The sequence below is a fragment of the Phoca vitulina genome, unplaced genomic scaffold (assembly GCF_004348235.1).
Source record: "Phoca vitulina isolate PV1807 unplaced genomic scaffold, GSC_HSeal_1.0 scaffold45, whole genome shotgun sequence".
NCBI classification, from domain to species: Eukaryota; Metazoa; Chordata; class Mammalia; order Carnivora; family Phocidae; genus Phoca; species Phoca vitulina.
The window spans coordinates 8,256,263-8,282,134 of record NW_022589748.1 but is presented as its reverse complement, the minus strand read 5'-3'; the positions used below and the strand labels follow the sequence as shown (position 1 = coordinate 8,282,134).

The 25,872-nt window shown below is 42.6% G+C and overlaps 2 protein-coding genes across 3 annotated transcripts in view; both read left to right on the top strand.

The window, feature by feature from the left end:
- The window catches only part of TMEM248 (transmembrane protein 248), a 34,450-nt gene extending 9,697 nt beyond the window's left edge, over nt 1-24,753 (top strand). Inside the window, exons 2-7 of one of the 2 annotated variants that reach the window (XM_032430804.1) lie at nt 11,035-11,211; nt 15,955-16,240; nt 17,715-17,865; nt 19,643-19,826; nt 21,310-21,453; nt 22,030-24,753. In XM_032430804.1, coding sequence (XP_032286695.1) covers nt 11,053-11,211; nt 15,955-16,240; nt 17,715-17,865; nt 19,643-19,826; nt 21,310-21,453; nt 22,030-22,050 — 945 coding nt within the window. In that variant the 5' untranslated portion in view covers nt 11,035-11,052 and the 3' untranslated portion in view covers nt 22,051-24,753. Of the gene's footprint in view, nt 1-9,518; nt 11,212-15,954; nt 16,241-17,714; nt 17,866-19,642; nt 19,827-21,309; nt 21,454-22,029 lie in introns of those variants that run through there. The other variant, XM_032430803.1, reaches the window with a different exon arrangement.
- LOC116648673 (non-histone chromosomal protein HMG-14-like) lies at nt 13,922-14,475 on the top strand. Its single transcript, XM_032430805.1, has one exon. It carries the CDS (start codon nt 14,092-14,094, stop codon nt 14,392-14,394), a length of 303 nt encoding a protein of 100 aa, XP_032286696.1. The 5' UTR covers nt 13,922-14,091; the 3' UTR covers nt 14,395-14,475.
- Nucleotides 24,754-25,872: the final 1,119 nt, after the last annotated feature.

Here is a 25,872-nt window from a genome sequence, read left to right as displayed (position 1 = left end):
CTGAGCCGAAGGCAGACGCTTAACGACTGAGCCACCCAGGCGCCCCGTATTTGGACTTTTAATTGTTTTATTAAGAAATAAAAAAAGCTTCAGGCGCCTGAGTGGTTCAGTCATTTAACTGTCTGACTCTTGATTTCAGCTCAGATCATGATCTCAGGGTTGTGAGATCGAGCCCAGCATGTAGGGCTCCATGCTGGGCATGGAACCTGCTTGGGATTCTCTCTCTTTCTGCTCCTTTCCCGCTCTTGCTCTTGGGCTCTCTCTCTAAAGAAAACAAAATAAAAAATAAAAAAGCTTTCACTTTTAAGTGAATACAGTTGGCCTCCTCTGGAACTTTGTCTAATTAAATTAGCTATGTTGATGTTGTTTGCTAATTTGTAGGTATTTTTTTTTTTTAAAGATTTTATTTATTTATTTGAGAGAGAGAGAATGAGAGAGAGCACATGAGAGTGGGGAGGGTCAGAGGGAGAAGCAGACTCCCTGCCGAGCAGGGAGCCCGATGCGGGACTCGATCCAGGGACTCCAGGATCATGACCTGAGCCGAAGGCAGTCGCTTAACCAACTGAGCCACCCAGGCGCCCAATTTGTAGGTATTTATGTTGATACTTATATAAGTGTTTACATTCTGGTGTGACATCGTTTTAATAGACAGTTTTCTCTAGAAGTGAACTTACTAGATTTTTCTGTTTTTCTAGATGTTTCATAATTGTAGTTCCAGATGTTTATTTTTATATATGATTCAGATTTTGTTCTTTCTTAATAAACTCTTTATAAATATATAGAAGAGGCTTATAACTTTAAACTTATAGAACTCTAATTTACTGTTGATGTTTTTGTTTCTGAATCTTATGACTCTTAACCTAAGTAATGTCATTTCTAGATTTTCATTTTTTTAAACTACTCAAGTTTAGGGTGCCTGGGTGGCTCAGTCGTTAAGTGTCTGCCTTCGGCTCAGGTCATGGTCCCAGGGTCCTGGGGTCGAGTCCCACATCGGGCTCCCTGCTCCGCAGAGAGCCTGCTTCTCCCTCTCCCGCTCTCCCTGCTTGTGTTCCCTCTCTCGCTGTGTCTCTCTCCGTCAAATAAATAAATAAAATCTTAAAAAATAAAATACTGAAGTTTATAAAAGCAGTTTTAGGGTCACAGCAAAAATGAGAGGAAGGTACAGAGATTTCCTGTAAAACACTCTGTCCCCACACGTGCCCAGCCTCCCCCATTGTCAGCATCCCCCACCAGAGTGATACATGTATTATAATTGGCGAACCTAGGTTGACACATCACTAGTATTTAGAGTCCGTAGTTTACATTAGCGCTCATTTTTGGTGGTGTATGTTCTAGGGGTTTGGACAAATTTATGATGACATGTATCTACCATGATAGTATCATACAGAGTGTTTTCATTGCCCTACAGATCCTCTGTGCTTCACCTATTACCACTCCTTCCCTCCCCCCCTGCAACCTCTGATCTTTTTACTGGCTCCATTGTTTTACCTTTTTTAGAAGGTCATATAGTTGGAATCATATAGTATGTGGCCTTTCAGATTGGTTCTTTCATGTAGTAATGTGCATTTAAATTCCCCCCTTGCCTTTCATGGCTGGATAGCTCATTTCTTTTTAGTGCCAAATAATACATTCCATTGTCTGGATGTACCACAGTTTATCCATTCACCTACTGAGAGGTCTCTGGGTTGCTTCCAAATTGTGGCAGTTATGAATAATGCTTCTATAAAAATCCATGTGCAGATTTTTGTGTGGACATAAGTTTTTTTCTGTTTGTTTTTAAGGGGCGGGAGAGAGAGAGAATCCCAAGTAGGCTCTATGCCCAGCATGGAGCCTGAAGCGGGGCTCAGTCTCACAACCCTGAGATCATGACCTTAGCCGAAATCAAGAGTCGGGCCCTTAACTGACTGAACCACCTTAGCCTACTTGTGTGGACATAAGTTTTAAACTCCTTTGGGCAAATACCGAACAGTGCGGTTGCTGGATCTTATGGTTAAGAGTATGTTTTAGTTGGGATGCCTGGGTGCCTAGTTGGTGAAGCGTCTGTCTGCCTTCGGCTCAGGTCATGATCCCTGGGCCTTGGGATCAAGCCCCGAATTGGGCTCCTTGCTTAGCAGGGAACCTGCTTCTCCCTTTGCCTGCCGCTCCCCCTGCTTGTGCTCTCTCTCTGACAAATAAATAAAATATTGGAAAAAAAAAAAAGAGTATGTTTTAGTTTTGTAAGAAACCACCAAACTGTTTTCCAGAATGGCTGTACCATTTTGCATTCCTGTCAGCATTGAATGAGAGTTGCTGTTCCTCCACATCCTTGTCAGTATTTGGTATTATCAGTGTTCTGGGTTTTGGCCATTCTAGCAAGTATAGTGATATTTCATCGTTGTTTTAATTTGTATTTCCTGATGACCTATGATGTGGGGCATCTCTTTGTATACTTATTTGCCATCTGCAGATCTTCTTTATTGAGGTGTTAAGGTCTTTGGCTAATTTTTAAATTGTGTTGTTTTCTTATTGTTTTAAGAATTCCTTGTATAGGGGCGCCTGGGTGGCTCAGTCGTTAAGCGTCTGCCTTCGGCTCAGGTCATGATCCCAGGATCCTGGGATCGAGCCCCGCGTCGGGCTCCCTGCTCAGCAGGAGGCTGCTTCTCCCTCTCCCACTTCCCCTGCTTCTGTTCCCTCTCTCGCTGTCTCTCTCTGTCAAATAAATAAAATCCTTAAAAAAAAAAATTCTTTGTATATTTTGGATAACAATTCTATATCAGATATGTCTTTTGCAATATTTTCTCCTTGTCTGTGCTTGTCTTCTCATTCTTTTAACAGTGTGTTTCATAGAGCAGAAATTCTTAATTGTAATGAGCCCAATTTTTAAGAAGTTTTTATTTAAATTCTAGTTAGTTAAAAAAAATTCTGGTTAACATACAGTGTTATATTAGTTTCAGGTGTACAATATAGTGATTCAACACTTCCATACAGTACCTGGTGCTCATCACAACAAGTGTGCTCCTTAATTCCCATCATCTGTTTCATCCATCACCTGTTTCATCCATCCCCCATCCCCACCTTCCTCCCCTCTGGTAACTGTCAGTGTGTTCTCTATAACTAAGAGTCTGTTTCTTGGTTTTTCTCTCTCTCTCTTTCTTTCCCCCTTTGCTCATTTGTTTTGTTTCTTAAATTCCACATAGGAGTGAAATCATATGGTATTTGTCTTTGTCGGACTGACTTATTTCGCTTAGCATAATACTCTCTAGTTCCATCCATGTGGTTGCAAATGGCAAGACTTCATTCTTTTTGGTGGCTGAGTAATATTCCATTGTGTATATATACTGCATCTTCCTTATCCATTCATCAGTCAATGGACACTTGGGCTGTTGCCATAATTTGGCTATTGTTTATAAAGCTGCTATAAACATGAGGGTGCATGTATCCCTTTGAATCAGTATTTTTGTATTCTTTGAGTAAATACCTAGTAATGCAGTTGCTGGATCGTCAGGTAGTTCTGTTTTTAACTTTTTGAGGAAACTCCATACTGTTTTCCAGAGTGGCTGCACCAGTTTGCATTCCCGCCAGCAGTGCAAGAGAGTTCCCTTTCTCTGCATCCTCCCCAACACCTGTTGTTTCTTGTGTTGTTGATTTTAGCCATGCTGACAGGTGTGATGTGATCACTCATTGTAATTTTGATTTGTATTTCCCTGATGATCAGTGATGATGAGCATTAATGAAGTCCAGTGTATCAGTTCTTTCTTCCATGCATGGTGCCTTTAGTGTTCTATCTAAAAAGTCATCACCAAACTCAGGGTCATCTAGGTTTGCTTCTATGTTACCTTCTAGGAGTTTTATTGTTTTGCATTTTACATTCAGGTCTGGTCCATTTTGAATTCATTTTGTGGAGAGTATAAGTTTGTGTCTAGATTCTTTTTTTTTTTTTAAAGATTTTATTTATTTATTTGACAGAGAGAGAGTTAGCGAGAGCAGGAACAGAAGCAAGGGGAGTGGGAGAGGGAGAAGCAGGCTTCCCGCCGAGCAGGGAGCCTGATGTGGGGCTCGATCCCAGGACCCTGGGATCATGACCTGAGCTGAAGGCAGACGCTTAACGACTGAGCCACCCAGGTGCCCCTAGATTCATTTTTTTAATATGTGGACGTTCAGTTGTTCCAGCACCATTTGTTGAAAACGATGTGTTGTTATTGCTTCGTTGTATTGCCTGTGCTCCTTTGTCAAAGCAAGATCAGTAGACTACATTTACGTGGGTCTATTTCTGGATGCTCTGTTTTGTTCCATTGGTCTATTTGTTTGTTCTTTGGCCAATACCACGCTGTCTTGATTACTGTAGCTTTATAATAAGTCTTAAAGTTGAGTAGAGTCAGTCCTCCAAATTTCCTTCAGTATTTCTTTTATTCTGGTTCTTTTGCCTTTCCATAGAAATGTTAGAAAAGTTTGTTGATATCTACAAAATAACTTGATGGGACTTTTGACTGGGATTGTGTTGAATGTATAAGTCAAGTTGGGAAGAACTGACACTTTGACATACCAAGTTTTTCCATCCACGGACATGGAATCTCTCTGTTTATTTGGTGCTTTGATTCTGTTCATGAGAGTTTTTGTAGTTTTCCTCACATAGATCTTGTACATATTTGTTATATTGATACCTGAGTATTTAATTTTGGGGGGTGCTAATATAAATGGTATTGTGTTTATAGTGTCAAATTCAGCTTGTTCCTGCTGGCATATATAGGAATGCAGTTGACTTCTTTATATTAGCCTTGTACCCTGCAATCTTGCTATAATCATTTTCTAAATTATTTTTTAGTTTATGTTTTAAGTCTGGATTTATTTGATTCATTTAATGAACTTGCACATTTAAAAATTGCCTATTTTGTGTCTGGATATTGATTATGCAGAGACAAGTAAAACATTGTATCTGTCGTTGAGAGGCTTACAGCTTGGTTGGGAAGATAGATGTATACATACACAACTGCAGTGAGGTGTTTCAGTGTCTCTGTGAGAAATTTGCAGAGTAGAGTGGGGGCATATAAATGAAAGTGGTCACTTCTCCCTGAGGGGCTGGGTGTGGGGAAGGGCCAGGAAGGGTTCCATAGAGAAGGTGTCCCTTGAGTCTTGGAAGAGGAGGGTGAAGTAGCGGGATGTGGTTCATGAAGGTCAGGAGGACCAGCGGACTGAAAGGCTTGAAGCTATAATATTGTCTAAATATGTTCAGGAATTGTAAGCAGTTAGACCGTTGAGAAGTAGACAAGACCTAGCTCATGGTGGCTTGCCATTCTAAGGAGCTTGGACTTCATTCCTTGGTTGTTGGAGCTCTGAGAGATTTAAGCAGTAACATGCCTAGATTTACATTTGGAAAAAATAACTCTCACAGCATGTGGAGGATAGATTATTTAACTGGTATAGGCAGATCAGTTGAGACTCTTAGTGATAGTTACAAGAAAAAGATGATGAGGGCCTGAACTAAGGGCAGTAGCCGAGGAGTATGGAGAGGAAGAGGAAGTAAGAGGTAATAAAGAGAATCTTTAGCACTTAATAATTGCTTGGATATAGTGGGGAAGGCACAAGTAGTCTAGGATGTTTTCCAGAGTTATGTATTGAGATGGGGAATACAGGGAGAAGAGTCATATTGGCAGGAAAGCAGATGAGTTCAGTTTTGGACATGTTGTGGAATGTGTAGGTATAGAGATACTCACTGAGCTCTTGGATATGGAGGTCGTAGGGCTGTGGAGAGCTGATACATCTTCACACGAAGATGGGGGAAAGTGGGTGAACCTGAGATATATTTTGGAAAGAAAACAAGATTAGTGAATGGATTAGATTGGTGGTAGTGCTGAGGGCGTGAACATAATTTAGGTAAAGAAAAGGAGTATGTTGAGGGAAATTTTTATTCTGAAATGCTTACATTAGAAAAGAAGAATAAAAATTCTGAGGTAAGATTCCAGCTGAAGAAGTTGGAGAAATTGAAGGGTTTCTCTGAGTAAACCCAGAGAAAGCAGAGGGAGAAACATAATAAAAAATACATGTAGAAATGACTGAAATAGAAAACAAATTATTTAGACCCAGTCTACAAAACCAAATACTGGTTCTTGAAAACATCAGTGCAATACAGCTGTGGAAAGATTGGTTAAAAAGAGGAGAAGGCAAACACACGAAAACATTTGTAGTGAAAAAAAACCATAACTACAAGTAAATAAAATAGTGAACAAATCACAAAATTATACTGTGTCTAGAAGTATTAAAAACTGATATCAAATGGGTAGTTTCCTAGAGTAACACATCTTACCAAAACCGACTCAGTAGAAATAGAAAAGATAGACCGACCATCATTAAAACCATGATGAAGCAGTTAAGATAACTCACCCAGATATAAAACCAAAGAAAAACTTGGTGAATCCGGGGGTTTTTTTTGGTCAAGGTCTGTTAAGCTTCAAAGAAATAAAAGCTAATATCTTATACACGTTTTAGAAAATGCATGTCGGGACAATTCAGTTAATTTTGTGATACTAGGATGACTTAGTCCTACTAGTCAAGGAGAGTGTGATCTTGGCTGATCATTTTCTTATCTCTTATGAATAGATATTAAAAGGTCCAGATAAAATGTGGCAAACATAAACCAGTCATGTAGTTTTAAAAAATCGTGGTCATGTTAAGTTTATCCAAGGAATGCAAATATGAGTCAGCATGAGAAAATCAACATAGTTCATATCAACAGATTAGAGAGAAAAAATTGATAAGAAGTTGCAGATAAGGGGCGCCTGAGTGGCTCAGTCGTTAGGCGTCTGCCTTCGGCTGGGGTCATGATCTCAGGGTTCTGGGATCGAGCCCTGCATCAGGCTCCCTGCTTGGCGGGAGGCCTGCTTCTCCCTCTCCCACTCCCCCTGATTGTGTTCCCTCTCTCGCTGTGTCTCTCTCTGTCAAAGAAATGAATAAAATCTTAAAAAAAAAAAGTTGCAGATAAAGCATTCATTAAAATGCAACACTTGTTTATAATGAAGGTCTCTTTGCAAACTTGAAATGGAAGTGTACTTCTTAACTTGAGGGTTTTCTTTCAGAAACCTTTAACATCTACTGTATTTAATAGTGAAACATTTAGAGGCAATTCCTTTAAAGGCAGGAATCTACTATTGCCACTTCTATTCATCATTTCACTGAAGATTCTAGTCAAAGTCGTAAGAAAAAGAAATAGGGGCTGGAAAGGAAGAAATACTTATTAGCTTGCACTGTGACTGTCTACACAAAATCCAAGAGAAGCTACAAATAACCTAATTAGAATTTAAAAGATTTCAGCAGTGTGTCTGGAATCAAGATCAATATACCAAAGTCTGTTGCTTTTGACATTAACAATAGAAAATTCAATTTTTAGGAGATGCTCTCAGTGATAGCTGCATAAATCAGTATATGTTTGAATCGGTCTAATAAGATGCATAAGATAAAGTTAAAAAATTACTGAAAAAGAAAAGTGGACCCAAATAAATGGAGAGAGATACCCTGTTCATGGACTAGGGAACTCAGTGTTATACAGATGTCACTTCTTCCCCAAATTAATAGTCTGTTTGGTACAATTCCAGTTTAAATCTCAACAAGATTTTTCTGGGAACTTTACATTTGGGACCTAAAATTCATATAGCAGGGTAAAGGGCCAAGAAGAGCTAGGACAGTTTTGAATAAAAGTAAAATGGTAGACTTCTTGTATTAGATGGCAAAATTTCAGGCAGCATGGTACTGAGGTGGGGAAATGCAGATATCATGATGGGACACGAGAAAAAGCCTAGAAACAAACCTACATTCATTTGGGAGCTTGGTATATATGAGAGATAGCATTACAAATCCATGGGAAATCCATGTTCAATATAAAACCATGTTCAATGAATGGTATTGGACAATTGGCCACCTATATAGAAAAAGATTAAACCAGAAGCCTATTAGATTCTGGAATCCCAAATCAATTCCAAGTAGATAAGAGACTAAAAATCAAACTATAAGACTTGTAGAGGAAAATAATGAAAAAAATGTTTTTGACATATAAAGATACCGAAGGGATTCTCAGATAATACATACATACACATAATCATAAAAGGAAAGGGGTGATAAATACATTAAAATCAATAACTTTATAGCTATCGAGGAAATGCAAATCAAACCACAGTGAGTTACCACCTCACACCCATTAGGATGACAATAATGAAAAAGGCAATAACAAGTGTGGGTGAGGTGGTGGAGAAATTGAAACACTCATTATACAGCTGGTGAGAATGCAGAGTGGGGCAGTTGCTTTGGAAAATAGCCTGGCAGGTCCTCAAAAGGTTAAGCATGTGGTTACCGTATGACCCAGCAATGCCATTCTTAGGGTATATGGGACAGATACAGCCGAGAGAAATGGACACCTATGTCCACACAAGATGTTACACATGCATGTTCATAGCAGCATGTTTCATAATAGATAGTAGAAACATGTCTATCAATTGATGAATGGATATGCAAAACGTATGAATAAAATATTTCGTACAGTGGAATATTTTTGGCAACAAAAATGGATGAAGTGCTGATACATGCTACATCATGGATCAGCCTTGAAAACATCATGCTGAGTGAAAGCAGTCAGTCACCAAAGGGCACGTATTATGATTCCATTCATTTGAAATGTCTGAAATAGGCAAATCTATAGAGACAAGGTGTATTAGTGGTTGCCTTAGGGCCGGAGGGACTAGGGGGTTACTGCTAGAGAGTATGGGGTTTCTTTATGAGATGATGAAAATGTTTGAAAACTGATTATAGTGAAGGTTGCCCAGTTCTGTGAATTGATTTGTACATGTTAAATGGGTGAATTGTTATGTGAATTATATATCAATAAAGTTGTTAAAAAAAAAAACTAAGAACCTTTCGTATGGTAAAAGATACCATAAACTATATTAAAGAAAATCCACAGACTTGAAGTAGTTACATATAACATAAAAAACTGGAAAAGGCTTAGGATCCAGAACATAAAAAGAACTGAACATTAACGAACATAAAAAGAACTCCTGAACATTAACGAGAAATAGACAAACAACTGGTAAGTAGTCAAAAGATTCAGGCAGTTTACCTAGGAAGAATCTAAATGGCTGATAAAGAAGTGAAAAGATGCTCAGTGTGAGGGAGATGCAATTTAAAATAATGATGAGATAACATTTCACATCAATCTTGTTGGTCCAAGTCAATAACATTGCTTTGGAATATCAAGTGTTCAGGTGTTGGTACGAATGTTGGGAAATGGAGCGAGCCCTTTCGTCGCTGGTAGGACTTCCTTGGAGAGCTGTCTGACATGACCAAATCAGGTTGCTGATGCGCCTGCCCTGTGACCTAGAGCCCTTCTTGTGCGTGCTGCTGCAGGGCCTAGGTGAGGGAAACTGGGAAGACCCTCACTGGGCTCCTCAGTCCAGGAAAACTCAGCTACAGTTGCATACTCTACATAGCTGGTAAATTCAGTAGACTAGATCTACGTAGATCAACAGATAAATCTCAGAAACAATGTGAATGAAAATAGTATGAGAATATACTCAATATATCATTTTCCACGTTTCCATATGCAATACCAGTAATTGTATCTGATTTTATAGGAAAAGTACACAAAACATGCATGGATGCTGCTCTGGGAAGAGCATAAAGGATATTATTTTCCATCTCAAAGGACTCTGGTGAGGACGAAGGAACACACAGCCTGGCTTATTGCAAGTGGTTGCTGTTAGTTCTTAGGGGGTGTTGATGCATCTTTTTCTCTCAAATTTAAAAGCTGTTACAGTTTTTTTTTTTTTAGTTGCTTTTTTTAGTGTTCATGTATATAATTGCTCATTATGTGTCAGCTCCTGTTCTAGGGGCCAGGAACCAGGGCTAGAGCAGTGAACAAGATTGGCAAAATTTCTGTTGTCATGGAGCTCAGAACCCAGGGGTGAGAGTCAGCAAACAAGTAGAAAATTAACTGTACTCTTGACTAAACAGTGTGAAAGAATTAAAGCAGGGCACTGAGAGGCGGGGGCGGACGGTGGTCAGGGAAGGCCTCTCTGAGGAGTTGACTGTTGAGTGGAAACCTGCATTTTAAGAAGAGCAAGCACCTGGAAATTTTGGGGAAATGCCTTCATATAGGAAATGTTCAGAAATTCTAAGAAGAATGAAATACTTAGGAATACATTTGGCAAAAGAAGTGTAGACGTATACATTGAAAACCACAAAACTTGTTGGAATAAATTGAAGAAAACGCAAGTAAATGGGAAGGTTCATGGCCTGGAAGCCAGTATTGTTAAGAAGGCAGGAGTATTCCCCAAACTGACCTACAGGGTCAGTGCAGTCCCCATGCAAGTCCCGGCTGACTTCCTTGCAGAAAGTGACAAGCTGATCCTAGAAAATCGCAAGGCCAGCATTGCCAGAGCCCCGTGAGGGAGGAGAGGAGGTTCCTGGACATATGGTCATTGAGGTTGGTAGGGCTTCTGCAACATGAAACCCTGTGGGCCATGATAGAGCTGTTCCTGGTCTTCTCCTCGGTCTCGTGGGAAGCCTTAGGAGGGCTTTAAGCAGGGGAGTGGTACAGTTAAAATTACGTGTCTCTCTGCCAGTTGCTGGATGGGCATGAGGATGGCAGGGAACAGGACAGAATGTTGAACCTTTCGGTGGTAGGAAATGAGAACATCCTCAGTTTCTTTTTGTACGTGTTGGCACGTATTTATGTCCTATTATGGACCTACTTCAGCATTATCTTAAGTGGAAATAGCAAGTGCTATTATTAGTAGTCCTATGGAAACAGCAAGTGTTCATTATAGAATAATTAGAAGATTCAAACGGAAAGAGAAATGCATAGCTTTTAAGATCTTAGCACTTTGATGTAGTGACAGTTCACATTTAGTGTTTCTTCTAGTCTTTGGAGTAGATTTATGATTAAACGTTTCTCAAGCTCAATAGTGAGTGACCTCCTCACCCCCCAACGCCAGGAAATGAAACAACAATGGAGGGATCATAGGGTTTCTTTGGGCGAGTCAGTCCATGAGTCTAATGATTAATCCCTTTCAGGTGGAGCTGATCAGAATAATGTTCAGCATCAACCCCCTGGAGAACCTGAAGCTGTACATCAGCAGCCGGCCTCCCCTTGTGGTCTTTATGATCAGTGTGAGCGCCATGGCAATAGCTTTCCTGACCTTGGGCTATTTCTTCAAAATCAAGGAGATTAAGTCACCGGAAATGGCAGAGGTATGGTATATTCTAAGTTCTCTCAGTCTGGCCAGACTTTACACAGTAGAACACCCTTGGGCTCTCCACACACCTTTCTTTCTAACCTAGTGAGAAAGCAGCCTTTTTTTCACAATCCTGTCTTCCATCTCCCTGTGATTCACTTTGTTTGAAAGTATCTAGTCAGACAACTATTGGTTTAAATAATGTTACCAGTTTCAGTTACACTGTTTCAGCAATGAAACATGTATTTTGGAAAGTATATTTGGAAAGTGTGTCAAGAACATAGAGAACTACCGTATTTGCTATTATTAAGTTAATAAATCATAAATAATTTAAATTTATTATTAAAGTCTTAAATTGGCTCATTGCTATTTTTAAAAACTAAACATTTGTTATTTTAAAGCCATATGTCATATGGAGTTCTATTTAGCTGTACTGATAGCTTTTTTGTTGCCTGAGAAGGGACGCTAAAGAAATAGAAAGCTGGATCTTATTTCCAAATATATTTGTCTTTTTTTATTAAGCAGAACTTCAGTTATCTACAAATTTGCCTTCTAGATTTTACACTGTGGTCAATTTAAATAAATTATTAGGGTATTGCTCTTTAAGCCTTAATCTAGGCAAATAATAGTCTGAACATTCATAATACAGATTTTAAAAGGTGTATTTTTGCATATACAAAGAAAACAACACAAAGTTAACAATTCTTATTTAATAGAGCTGAATGATAATGTACCTATTAATAAATGTATTTTACGTGTTAGAAATTATGCTGAATTAATGATATGGTAAATTTACTCGTGGGTACGGTTTCTTTTAGGATGAATGAGTTCCTGCCTTAGGTGATTCCTGGAGTGCCTTCTCTTACCCTTTTTCTTCTTGAGTGTGTGCCTTGGTGGGCGTGGGAATGGGGCGGGGATTGAGATCACACTGTTCCTGCCTTGTGATGGAGAGGAGGGTTCTGCTGGGGTAATGGGGATCATGGCTTGCTCTGTGCTCTCTGATCCTCGAATACCTTGGCCGGAGGGGCCACCTTCACAAGTGAACTCTCTCACACAGTTTAGGTAACAAGTTTTAGCTGTTTTCTGCCATGAAACCCTTTCAAAGAGTTTCTAACCAAGAAACAGACTGGCTGGCTCAGTTCTCCCTCTGTTCTGACTCTGCCTGAATCCTTAAAGGCTGTGCAAATAGGCTGCACCCACATTAGGGCTGAAAATGAATATTCTAGTCACAATCAGGCCTCTGCAGCGTCCTGGCATTGCTTTCCCTCGGAGCCCAAGGCCATGTTGAACACTTGGCCAACACAAGTGATTAAGAGGCAGCCCGGATAATTAGTCCTTAATAATCGAAATGGGGCCTGACCTTGGCTTTGGCTGACTATTCAGAATGGACTCGAGGTCTGCAGGAAAGCAGTGCCAAGCCGCTGCAGAACTTTGGTTATGATTAACTTAGTGATTTTATTTTCAAATGAGGACCTTAGGAATATGGGAAACGTTTGGGGCCATGAATCAAAAAACCTAATCCTGCTTCTGCCTTCAACTGTGGAATGTAGGGAGTCCATAAAGTTGCTCTGGGCTTCAGTTCCCTCATGTCTGGAATATGAAGGGATGAGACTAGAATGTTCATTTTCAGCCCTTACGTTTTTGGTCTGCTGAGTTTGTAGGTGTGGGGAGAATGTAATTTGATACATCCAGTTGCAGTCTTAATAAATGCCATGTACTGACAGACTGATGCTCTAAAGGTAGACCCGCTTGACTGCTTGAGGATTGCTCAGATGGCTTTTTTTTCTTTTCTTTCTTCTTCCTTCCTTTTTTTTTTTTTTTTTAATGCAGCAAGGAAAGGGTTTTTTCAAGAGGTAGCCTGATGAGGGGACAAGAGAGTAAGCCTCAGCTCTACCTCCCTGAAGGAGGGTCAGGGATATCAAGTGGCATTTTTAGTCAAGGCTAGTGTTAGAGTAATTGGAAGTGTAACCTGGTTTGTCTTGACATTTGGCAACTTTTTGTAGACCCACCTTGCTTGGAGGAAGAAGTTACATGTGACAGCCTAGGCTAGTTTGTTGTTGCCATTTCAGCCTGAGTTCATCTTTGCTTTTCTGTGAAAATTAAAATAGAACCAGGTGGGTACTTCACTATGTTGGTTTCAGTTTAATCATGACATAACCAGCTGTATGTATTTTTAAAATTACTTATGATTTAAACCATCAAACAGATATTGAGAGATGCCTGAAGACATCTTTTCTCCTCCTTTTTGAAATTGTTCCTGTTTTAAGGTGGTCATGTTTCAAAGTCCATGACAAGGGGGAAAATGGACCGCATGAATATTGGTATTGACTGCGGTTTTGCATTCTACAGAGAGAAAGCAAGGTGTATAGAACTGACCTTTTGAGGAATTATTTTAAGGCAGCCTTATGTATTTATTTTTTTAGTTTTATTTATTTACATAATCTCTGCACCCAAGGTGGGGCTCGAACTCACAACCCCAACTGAGATCAAGAGTCGCATGCTTGGGGCGCCTGGGTGGCTCAGTTGGTTAAGCGACTGCCTTCGGCTCAGGTCATGATCCTGGAGTCCCTGGATCGAGTCCCGCATCGGGCTCCCTGCTCGGCAGGGAGTCTGCTTCTCCCTCTGACCCTCCCCCCTCTCATGTGCTTGCTCTCTCTCATTCTCTCTCTCTCAAATAAATAAATAAAAAATCTTTAAAAAAAAAAAAAAAAAAAAGAGTCGCATGCTTTCCTGACTGAGCCAGCCAGGAGCCCCAAAGCAGCCTTATTTAAAAAAAACAAAACAAACAGGGCGGGTCCCAGCAGCTCGGGCGGCGGGAGGAGCGGCAGCGGGCAGCCCAGCTTCGCGAAGGCTCTCGGCGCGCCGCGGCCCGCAGGCACCCTGCCCCGCCGCCTCGATGCCCAAGAGGAAGGTCAGCTCCGCCGAGGGGGCGGCGAAGGAGGAGCCCAAGAGGAGGTCGGCGAGGTTGTCAGCTAAACCTGCTCCTGCAAAAGTGGAAACAAAGCCAAACAAGGCGGCAGGAAGGGATAAATCTTCAGACAAAAAAGTGCAAACAAAGGGGAAAGGGGGAGCAAAGGCAAAACAGGCTGAAGTGGCTCACCAAGAAACGAAAGACCTACCTGCAGAAAACGGAGAAACTAAAAATAAGGAGAGTCCAGCCTCCGATGAAGCAGGAGAGAAAGAAGCCAAGTCTGATTAATACCATAAACCATGTCTTATCAGTGGTCCCTGTCGCCCTTCTTGTACAATCCAGAGGAATATTTTTATCAACTATTTTGTAAATGCAAGTTTTAATTATTTTTTTTTTTTATTTTTAAAGATTTTATTTATTTATTTGAGAGAGAGAGAATGAGAGAGAGCACATGAGAGGGGGGAGGGTCAGAGGGAGAAGCAGACTCCCTGCCAAGCAGGGAGCCCGATGCGGGACTCGATCCAGGGACTCCAGGATCATGACCTGAGCCGAAGGCAGTCGCTTAACCAACTGAGCCACCCAGGCGCCCTGTAAATGCAAGTTTTTTAGTAGCTCTAGAAACATTTTTAAGAAGGAGGGAATCCCACCTCATCCCATTTTTTAAGTGTAAATGCTTTTTTTTAAGAGGTGAAATCATTTGCTGGTTTGTTTATTTTTTGGTACAACCAGGAAATAGTGGGATATTGAATGTGGGAGGCTTTGATTGTCTTGGGTGTCAGCTCAACATTCCATAGATGGGGTAATTTTATATCCTATAATACCAAGCATACTAAATGGCAATTTGGAGTCAGTCGTGCATTTACTGTCTTGAATATTTTAAATTACTTCTATTCCCATGTTGTTTTTGGTAGAATTGTTTCCTAAAGAAAACCACTCCTAGATCTTGGCTCTCCCGGTTAGAATTCTTGTGCACTCTGTAACATCTTGGTCGTGGTAGTCCAGTTTTCCTAGTAACCCTGTTAATGTACTGTGCAAGATTGAGAATTTGAGTATGTAGTGTATATGATATTAAGTTGTGAATTAATGGGACTTAACAATGTAACAGTGTATCAGCGTTTGAAGATCTTGGTACTTGATATACTGTTAAGGAAAATTTGCCTCCAAATTTTAAGCTGGAAGGTCACTGGAATAACTTTTAGAAAAGAATCACAACTACATGGTTTTTTTAGATTTTCGGTATGTACGTTAAGAATTGTGTACAAATTGAAATGTCTGTACTGATCCTCAAAACAACCAATAAAAACTCAATTAAAACAAACAAACAAACAAATAAAAAACTAATCATGGGGCACCTGGCTGGTTCAGTCGGTGGAGCGGGTGACTCGATCTTGGGATCGTGAGTTTGAACCCTACGTTGGGTGTAGAGATTACTTAAAAATAGTCTTAAAAAATAATAACTAATTATAACTGCTAAGTGAGTTTGGATTAATGCTTTTAATGTTTTATTACTTTCATTCAAGCTTTCTTTTCAAGTTTGGTTCTGAAGCTAGATCATTTTCTGCAAGTATAATATGCTATTTTTTTTTTTTTACACATTTTCTTGAATAAGTTGGTTTAATCACCTAGTTTAATATCTCATGCCAATGAAGAGTTCACATTTTAGATTGTTTGGAAAACCAACACTAGGATGCCAATGCAGGAGGCCGCTGGCTGGATCGTCGCTGTTACTTTCATTGCTGAGCTCTGTGGCCCCGCGACCCCACCCGGTGGTCATGGCCATGGAGTGCAGTGACAGACCGCACTTCCAGACCGCTCATACTTCCTTCCCTCTGTTCCCTATCACCGCAGGATTGGAATACGTTTCTGCTGCGGTTTAACGATTTGGACTTGTGTGTGTCAGAGAACGAAACACTGAAGCACCTCACGAATGACAGCACAACTCCGGAGAGCACGGTGACCAGCGGGCAGGCCAGAGTGTCCACCCAGTCCCCGCAGGCCCTGGAGGACTCGGGCCCAGTGAACATCTCCGTCGCGATCACCCTAACCTTGGACCCGCTGAAACCCTTTGGAGGGTACTCTCGTAACGTCACCCATCTGTACTCCACCATTTTAGGGCATCAGATTGGACTTTCAGGTATGTGAGTGTAGCTATTTGCCGTTCAGATTTTCTTAGGCAGCAACTCTTCCAAGACAGAGTATTAGTACTATATGGTTTTTACTCATCAGATTATTTTTATTTTTACATGTCTCCCCTTCTCTTGAGTTTGAACTAAGTGAAGCCAAGAAGGAACTGTTTCTGCTACATCTTCACTTAAAGTGCTGGGTAAATAGTAGGCTCTCAATAAAAGTGACTGAGAAGAAACTTTGAGGCCTACTCTGGTTTTAATATTTACGAGCGCAAAATTTTTATTCAGGTTTTTCATCTTTACATACTACAGATATTGTTACTAGTCTACAGATTTTCGAATGCCCATGTTAGCTCAGCACTGTGCTAGCTGCTGGGAAGAACTAGAAAAAGCCCAAGATCTGGTCTTGTCAATTGGAATTTTAGGATTATGGCAGAGAGAAGGATAACATGAATTAATGTTTATCAAACACTTAACAATAGTTCCCGGCACAAAGGGAATGCTATATTAAGTGCCAGCCCCCCTCTCAGCGGGGAGCCTGCTTCTCCCTCTCCCTCTGCCCCCCCCCCCCCCTTGTGCCCTCTCCCCCTCCCTCAAATAAATAAGTCTTTAAAAAAAGTAATAACATCTGTAGAACACTGAGCACTGCCTTTGGAGCTGTAGTACCCTCTGACCAGGACAGACTGTAAGCGATTCAGGAGAATGCTGAGAAAGTAGCAGAAGCTGGAATAATTAGGAAAGGCTTCCTACGGAGGCCTAGACCTTAGAAGAATAGTCTTTGGTTCTTTGTTACCAAGAGCCTCTCAGTCCTTAGAGGAACTTGGGAGTGCCTGGCAGCCTCCTGCTGGCTTTTATGGGTGAGAGCTGTTCCCACGGGAATGAGGCAAGGGTGACTTCTGGGCAGCAGGTGGACCTTCTCCTGCTGTTATTAGAACACCTTGGTTTTCGTTTAAGCTTTTTTATCCCTTACCAGTTCCCTGACCTTCCTGAAGTCTGTTAGACCCCCTGATCTTCAGTCTGCTCATATGTGAAAGGGGAACAGTATCGCTTCTTTGGTCGTGTTTGTGGGATAGCGGTATGTTTTATGTGAAAGGATACATATAAAAGCAATTTGGAAATGGCACGAGTGTCGCACAGGTGCTAAAACAGTGGTGATAATGACTCACCCAGCCCCCCGCTTTCTGCCTGGGCACTGGGGGCCCTCGATGCCTGCCATCTCCAGGCCCTAGCTAACAGTGGCACCTTGCCATTTGCCACACTGTGGCTCTGCCAGGTGAGCAGCCCTCAGCGTCCGGCTCAGAACTCTTGTTCCTCAAATCCCACAGAGGCAGATGTCTTGCTTCTGTGGGCTGATAGGGGATTCCTGGGTGGGGTTGAGTCCAGGATTCATTGATATCCCAGAGCATAATAAATATATGAGTTCTTAACCTTTATTTACCAACGCCTCTCCCTCCCCCCGCCCCCCCCATTTCTCTTTCATAGGCAGGGAAGCCCACGAGGAGATCAATATTACCTTTACCCTGCCTACAGCTTGGAGTTCAGACGACTGTGCCCTTCATGGTCACTGTGAGCAGGTGGTGTTCACCACCTGCATGACCCTCACAGCCAACCCTGGTGTGTTCCCCGTCACCGTGTAAGTGTTTTCCTGACCCCGGTGGATGCGCGTCAGAAGCTCCATTTACCATGAGTGTGAGTGGGGTGCTTCAGCAGATTCTCAGGATGCTTGCAGTAAATTACTGTGTAGAATTGTCACAGCTGGACCTGTCTAAAGGATTATTTAAGTTGAATTCGGAATCGTAAAGGTAGAACCTTTGCATATAAGTATCAGAGAGTGAGTGAGTGCTTCAGCAGGTAGTAAAAGCATCTGGTTTTGTTGTACGTTCTTAGGCCGCCTGTCCTGTTGCTAGAAGCCTGTCACAGAGAAGATAAATAAGAGCTGATCCTATGACCAGAATGATTTATAATGAAGCCTCCTGAAGGATGAAGTTTTATTCATCTCCATTATTCAGACAGTTATTTTGTAAATCGAGAGCATAAATGAATCTTTCTTTCCACGAAACAGTTTTTTTTTTAAATGCCATCTCATTGTTCCCATTTGTATTTATTTATTTATTATTTATTTTTAAGATTTTATTTATTTATTTGACAGAGAGACAGCGAGAGAGGGAACACAAGCAGAGGGAGAGAAAGAGGGAGAAGCAGGCTTCCAGTTGAGCAGGGAGCCTGATGCGGGGCTCGATCCCAGGACCCTGGGATCATGACCTGAGCCGAAGGCAGACACTTAACAACTGAGCCGCTCAGGCGCCCTCCACAAAACAGTTTCTGTTGCTGAAACTTATGCCTCATGTTTTTTGAGCAGCTATCCATGTTACCACTTGGCTTTTTAAGGGTTGTTTTTGTTTGTTTGGTTGGTTTTTTTTGCCTCTTTTCTCTGTAATGGAGATAATGATCTATAAATGTATGAAATACACAAGATGTAGCCTATTTAAAAGAATTCTATGATGAATTCTTCTTAAATAAGAATAATTACCCTGGGGGGGCACATGGGGGACTCGGTTGGTTGAGTGTCCTACTCTTGATTTCAGCTCAGGTCATGATCTCAGGGTCGTGAGATTAAGCCCCACGTCGGGCTCTGTGCTGGGCATCGAGTCTGCTTGAGATTCTCCCTCTGCCCCACCCTGTGCGCGCGTGCACGCACTCTTTCTCTTTTAAAAAAAAAAGAAAAGGGTACTCTGGGATTTCTGTTTTAGATATTTGGAGGTTTGTAGGACAAGAGCAGATAAGTATTATTTGCTGTTGGTTATAATATCTGAAGAAGAAGTTTATGTATAAAACTTTCAGTTGTGACTAAGAATTTAGATAATTTGTGAAAATGGGCTTAAAAGGAGCAGGCCTCTCTTTGGGTACATCATAGGCAAGAGAACCATGGGTTAGTTGACTTGGGAAGGCAAAGATCTTAACAACCGGACTTCCAAATGTTGGATGCCTATTTCTTATTCCGTTAGGTGTTTGTTAAATTAAAAAAAATCTGTGAATGGGGCGCCTGGGTGGCTCAGTCGTTAAGCGTCTGCCTTCGGCTCAGATCATGATCCCAGGGTCCTGGGATCGAGCCCTACATCGGGCTCCCTGCTCGGCGGGAAACCTGCTTCTCCCTCTCCCACTCCCCCTGCTTGTGTTCCCTCTCTCGCTGTGTCTCTCTCTGTCAAATAAATAAATAAAATAAATAAAATAAATAAATCTGTGAACTAAAAACATGATGGTCTTCATCTCAAAGAAATGTATGTCTCTTATTTCTCTTTTCCACACAGATGGCTATGCTCAGTGCTCAGTGTTGTGCCCGGGCTGTGGGCGAGACCCGGGTCAAAGTCTCAGGCCACTGAGCCCGTGTCTTTTCCTCTGTTCCCCTGCAGACAGCCGCCACACTGTGTTCCCGACACGTACAGCAACGCCACGCTCTGGTACAAGATCTTCACAACCGCCAGAGACGCCAACACAAAATATGCTCAAGATTACAATCCTTTCTGGTGTTATAAGGGGGCCATTGGAAAAGTCTACCACGCTTTAAATCCTAAGCTTACTGTTATTGTTCCGGACGTAAGTGAGAAAAATGGTGTGTGTGTGTGTGTGTGTGCGTCTGTCTGTCTGTCTGTCTCCCGGTATCTGGGAACTGTTATGTAGGCCCTCTTTACCTCCTCGCGTTAGCTTAGCCCATGCCGTTGTAGATTTCCAGCTGGGCCGAGAGACTGGGTGGAGTAGTGGAGGCTCGGAAAAATGTGCCACCCTGTTAGTTAAGGAAACTCTGCATCCGTTCTTCCTTTTCTGCTTTGGTCACCAGTGGTTACATTTGTCGAGCAGCCGCCCTGTGCCTGACTCGTACGGGTCACAAGGGATGCTCGTACCGTCTGCTCATTCACACGGCCACTCAGGGAATAGCTGGTCAGTGTCAGTATGAGCAGTAAATAGTTTGGAATTCTAGAAAGGTAGAAGTAAGTCGGAGGAGATCAGTCTTGGGCTAGATATTGAGGGCTGGATAGGTTTTACTTAATAAGGAGGAAGACCCCATAATCTGGACCAGTGAAGGATTGGCTCATTTGGCTTCCTGCTTAGACTTGAACCCATTTTTAACAGACTGCACTGATTTTTGTAAATGTCCGTACTTTTCTTCCTGTCAGTATATCGTAGGTAGATTTCTTCTTGCCTGATTGTTTTCTCTTTCTAGTATCAAGTTGTAGCAGTTGGTGGGCTGGGGGCCTGCATGAGTGAGCAACAGAGATCAGGCTGGATGCTGGGCAGAGGCCAGGGTCCAGAAGGCCGTGTGTGAGGCACTTAGACTTCCTGCGTTTGGGCTGTAGGGTTTTTGTAAAGCAGTGTGTGCGGAAGACTGGTCTGCCCACCTGATGATGCATTTATGGGATGGAGCCCAAGGCTGATGTTTCGAGGCCTGCTGGGGGCGGGGGGGGTGTGGGGTGTGTGTGTGTGTAGGAAAAGGAATGGAAGCGTGTGTGTGTGTGTGTGTGTGTGTGTGTGTGTGTGTGTGTGAAGGAAAGGGAATGGAAGCATGGCTGGGATGCAGCACCTGGCAGGCCTGGTGACTGACCGCATGTGGGAAGTCAGAGAGGAGTGAATCAAGGGCTTGGAAAGTGAGGGAAAGACAAAGAAGGATTAGCTGCCCATGGGGAGAGGCCTTCTTGGTGGGGGAGTAACGAGGAATTGGGAACAGAGGCTTGGGCTGTCAGAGGAAGAGGACGGAAGAGAAGGGTAGGGGTTGAAGCCTCTGGGTCTCTGGGGCTTTCTGGGGAAGAGGGGACCTGGGGGCGGGGTGCTCTTGGGCAGTGTGGGAGTGAAGAAGCCAGGGCAGGGGGCTCCCTTAGGAAGGAGGGGGTGGCCCCAGGAACACGGTCTTTACTTAGATCTAGTTTTAAAAGTTTAGAAGAGAAAAAGAGAAACCACTCTCCTTCCAGTTTAAGAATTAAAGTTGAGGCGAGTCTGGAGGTTATGAACCCTGTTTCCAGAAACCTAGCATTAAAATCTTCCAGTAACTCAGTGCAGATGTTTCTGGTTTATTCTCTTTATTCAGGATGACCGTTCATTAATAAATTTGCATCTCATGCACACCAGTTACTTCCTCTTCGTGATGGTGATAACAATGTTTTGCTATGCGGTTATCAAAGGCAGACCCAGCAAATTGCGTCAGAGCAATCCTGACTTTTGTCCTGAGAAGGTGAGCAGTGGGTGGGTGTGGCCCAGTATTTTGCTGGAGATCTCTGTAGACAGAAAGTCCTGCTGAGTCCTTATTCCCTTTATTGCTGGTGGCGCCTTTCCTCCAGAGAAATTAAGTCCTGTCTTTTTATCAGAAGTAGTCTGCTCTCAGCCTAAATCATGGTGTTGGATTTTCAGCCATACACCCACTTCTTAGCTGGTGAAAGGTACTGAGTGGGAATTGTTCTCAAAGTCCCATGGGAGAGCAGCGGATCCTGAAGGGCTGCTTCCTTCGGTTTCTATCAGCTTGAGAAATCATCTCAGAATCCTGATCATGGTTTCAAATCCGTTAACTCTGTCTCAGCATGGGGGTTCCGCTGGATCGGCCGCTTCCTGCAGGAGACTTTTAGATTTCTCTTCATTTCCTGCTAAGTGAGATTTTTTTTCTTAGGGATTTAGTAATTCCTCTGCTCAATAGATGCATGCCATGTAGCTCCCTGGTGTTTGGTTGGAGACCGGAACCCAGTAAGGGTGCTGGTGGGGCTGAGTTACCTGGGCTTTGCTCTATGATGGGTTTGCTCATCTTGTTCTCTTCTAGGTGGCTTTGGCTGATGCCTAATCCCACAACTGCCCGTTTTCTAAGAGAGACTGAGAGAACCATAATCATTGCCTGCTGAACCCAGCCTGGGCCTGGACACTCTGTGAATATATTATCTTGCAATGTTGGGTTATTCCAGCCAAAGACATTTCAAGTGCCTGTAACTGATTTGTATATATTTATAAAGATCTATTCAGAAATTGGTCCAATGATGCACGTGCTTCGCACTGGGTGCAGCCGGAACCCTCAGCCTCCCCTGTGGACTTGGTGGGACAACCCTGTGCAGCGCCGGAGAGGATCGTGATCTCAGTGCCGCGGGGCAGACCGTGCTGTCTTCACCAAGGTCACGGGGGCATTTCATTGCTGGCGGGGTTGAGGTTTGCTTTGGTTCTTGTTTCAGCCCGATATGTACAGAATGTTCGAAACAGTCTGCACCTTTGATGTGATATTGCATTTCCAAAGCCACCAGTCCATTTTGTGGATTTTATGTGTCTGTGGCTTAATAATCATGGTAACAACAATAATCCCTTTTTCTCCGTTTTGCTTGCAAGGAAACATGCCTATCTTTCTTAGTTTCTTGTTTTGTTTGTTTTTTTCTTTGAAAAGAAAAGTAAAATAGTCACATTTTAATACTACTCTAGTTAGGACAGACTTGTGCTTTTATCTTGAGTAAAAAGTTAACTATTGAAAAATCACCTACATGGTAAAGATCTAAGTTTCATTTTCCATATGGATGGTGAGGAACCTGGTCTTGTGTGAGTTGAGTGGGCACAGAATGTTCCACTGTTGTCTCCTCCTCTCTTGTCCCTTCCCTCCATTATAAAAGTTGAAGCAGCGTCCTCACTCAGAAGAGCTTGAAAATTAAGTAAATGGCTCTAGAGTAGAGTAGAAATTAGCTGTTCTGTTTTCTGGAATGCGGATGGCAGTATGGAAAAAGAAAGATGATTCAGTCTAATAGTTGTGCAAGAGTTTCTTGTCTTCTTTGAAGAGGGAGTGGATTTTCTTTCTTCCTTTTACTTTTTGCATATATTTGTGTGCAGTGAACATATCTTCAAAAGGAAAATGGCAACTGGTAGATCAGTGACATGAAATGATGCCTGTGGAATTGGAAGGAAAGCAGCTCTGATCTGCCATGTATGAGGAAAACCAAAAGCATTTTTCTTTCCTGTGGCATTTTGATGATCTAGGCCCTTTATCCCTTTTTCCTTCTTCTCCATCTTCTTGTAAAAAAAAAAGAAAAATTGCGTTGTCTTTTCTAGTCCTTTCTTGTTACTTGTATTCTTACTGTTTTTCATAATAGCTCTTTGCCTTAATAACTCACTGTCATTACTGACTTCTGTGTTCTCCCAAGCAATGTTGTAGAGCAGAAGGGCAGTTAAGACCTTGGACGTCAGCACTTCTTTCCCTCAACTCCAGGTCTGTAGTCTGTTCCAAATTAGAATCGGTCCTGCAGTCTGAAATAATTGGCCTAGAACATGTGATCCCAGGCATTCTTGAATGGAAAACAATTGTGGGCTCTTACTGAAGATTGTTAAAGTAATCACTGTAGTAACTTAATATGTTAATATCCCTTTTTTTTTTTTCCCTTTTGGTACATTTCAAGCACAGTAATCATACTTGTCTATCCAGTTTTATGAGTTGCTTACCTGATGCATGGCTAACCTGTTCATTTAGTTTTCTCTTTAGAGACTTTGAGACTTTTACGAGACAAGATGGAGAAAGAGCCATTTGGCTTGGCCTTTAGAAACATCAATATCATAAGACCACCAGATTTTAGGTTAAGCTGCTACTGAATTAATAATATCCCAGTGAAGTGGAGTTGGAGAGATTTAGAACTGGCAGAGTACCAAGGAGACAGGTGAAGAAAGTCAGTTTCACTGGTTTGTTCAATCCAGCTTGTTGCTAATATCAGTTACCCTTGTTTTAATTACAGGGAATGGCTGGACTCTGTAGCCAGGGGAGGAAGGACTCTGTTAGACATGAGGGAAGGAAGTGCCAAAAATGCCTGGACAGTATGACTTGTCCTGAGGCCAGGACACACACTTTAAAATCCAGCATTCACTCTAGCAGGTAATTTCTCAAAGATCTTATGGAAACCCAGAGTCAGATGTCTAAAGGAAGGCGGGGAAGAGGAGAGGCCGTGGACCTGGGTGAAGAGGTCTAGGAACCGAAGAGACTCCCGTGGAATCTCAGGAAGCTCAGAGTCCTGTTCATACCCAGGCACTTGCAGACAAGGCCCAGTCCTCCGCCACATCTTGCTGAGGGACCTCAGGATTAGGAGAGCGTCTCACACAGGGCCCAGGTGCCATTCCAAGTGACCCCGCACGGGAGCCCTGGCGCGTTCTCAGGCATCTTGGACTGGAGGTCCAATCAAAGGTTAGCAACTTACTATTAAATGGTTGTTTCAGATCATATTGATCTCTTTCCTTTTTCCTTTTGTCCTTTCACTGTATGACTTGAATCAGTTTTGATTCTATTTGTAAGTTTTTCTCGTCACTAGGAGCCTGCGTTTCGGTTGCAATTTCTTTGGCAGTCTGTAGGGATTCAGCATCCTGGTTTTCAACCCTCCTGCAGGCACTGTGGGGTTACGAGGGCCAGAGGACCCATCTCACTTACCTTGCATGATGGTCAGTAGCTGATCTGTTATGGCATTCACTCCCAGATTAATTTTCCGTGTTTGAAATATGTGCATATGTGCTTTACAGAATAAAACCTCTGAATTTATTTGCCGTGTCTCCCGTTTCCTGCCATCTGAGGGGTGTTTTCTAAGGGAAGAACATCTGCGATAAGTAATTGAGGGTGTTTTGCAAGCTGTTCTCTCCAAGTGTCCCCAGTCCTCAGGATGTGGGATGGGCCGCGTTTCCTACTCAGCTGGCCTCAGCAAGCACCCGGGTCGTCTCCCGGAGAGTACAAAACCTCTTTTAGTGCACTGGATCAACAAGGTCCTCACTGGCGTGGCCCTAATCCTGCCCAGAAGTAGATAAAGTAAGGAATACAGGCCACTAGGGAGCATTTGAGTAGCTATGGGCTTTTGAAGACCCCCTTCTCCGTTACATAAGCCCTTCGCATGCACTTGGCCCGAGTTACGAGAGGCAGACTTCCAGCCCGCTCGGCCTTCTCGTGCTACAGAGCTCCCACATGTGCTGGGCTTCCTTTGCCAGGACAGGACGCTGCGTCCTCTGCAGTTCTTCGTAAAGGCAGATCGTGTTCACTGATGTGAATTCTTCCCTCTTGCAATGGGCAGGGGCTCTGTGGGTCTCTCCTCCCTCCCCAGCAGGTGCCAGGGTTGTAGAGGTCAGCTTCTAGTCACTCTGTGGGACAGGACACCGCCACAGGCCCATTTGTTTCTACCTCCTTCACCTTTCTGGCCTCCTCTCTCTCAGGGGCCGAACACTCTACTCACAACACTGTACCACTCCCCGCTCCCTCCCTGTCCTCGGAGATTCATGTGTTCTGCTGCTTTGTCACAGCACAGATGAACGAGAGTCCTTGGACGAGGAAAGCTCACATCTTCCTTCTGTCCACTCTCTGTGAAATTTGACATGCGCCAAGTCCTCAAGTCAGGTTAGAGAGAGTGCTTTGAAACCATGTCATGTCCCGGGGGGCACACGGAGCCTGAAGTTGCTCAGAAGCCCAGACAAGCACAGAGCACAGAAAAAGCAGAATGAACCCACAGACCTGGGGAGCCAGGTGGAGTCTGGTCAGGGTCTTTGCGAACTTGCTCAAAGAAACTTTCTGTCCCTCGAGAGCGCCTTTTTTCCTTCCTGCTCACCTCTGAAAACTCCAAACTCCTCCTACCGCACTGGTTGTTGATTATGGGTGAACCAGCGTGGTTGAACCATT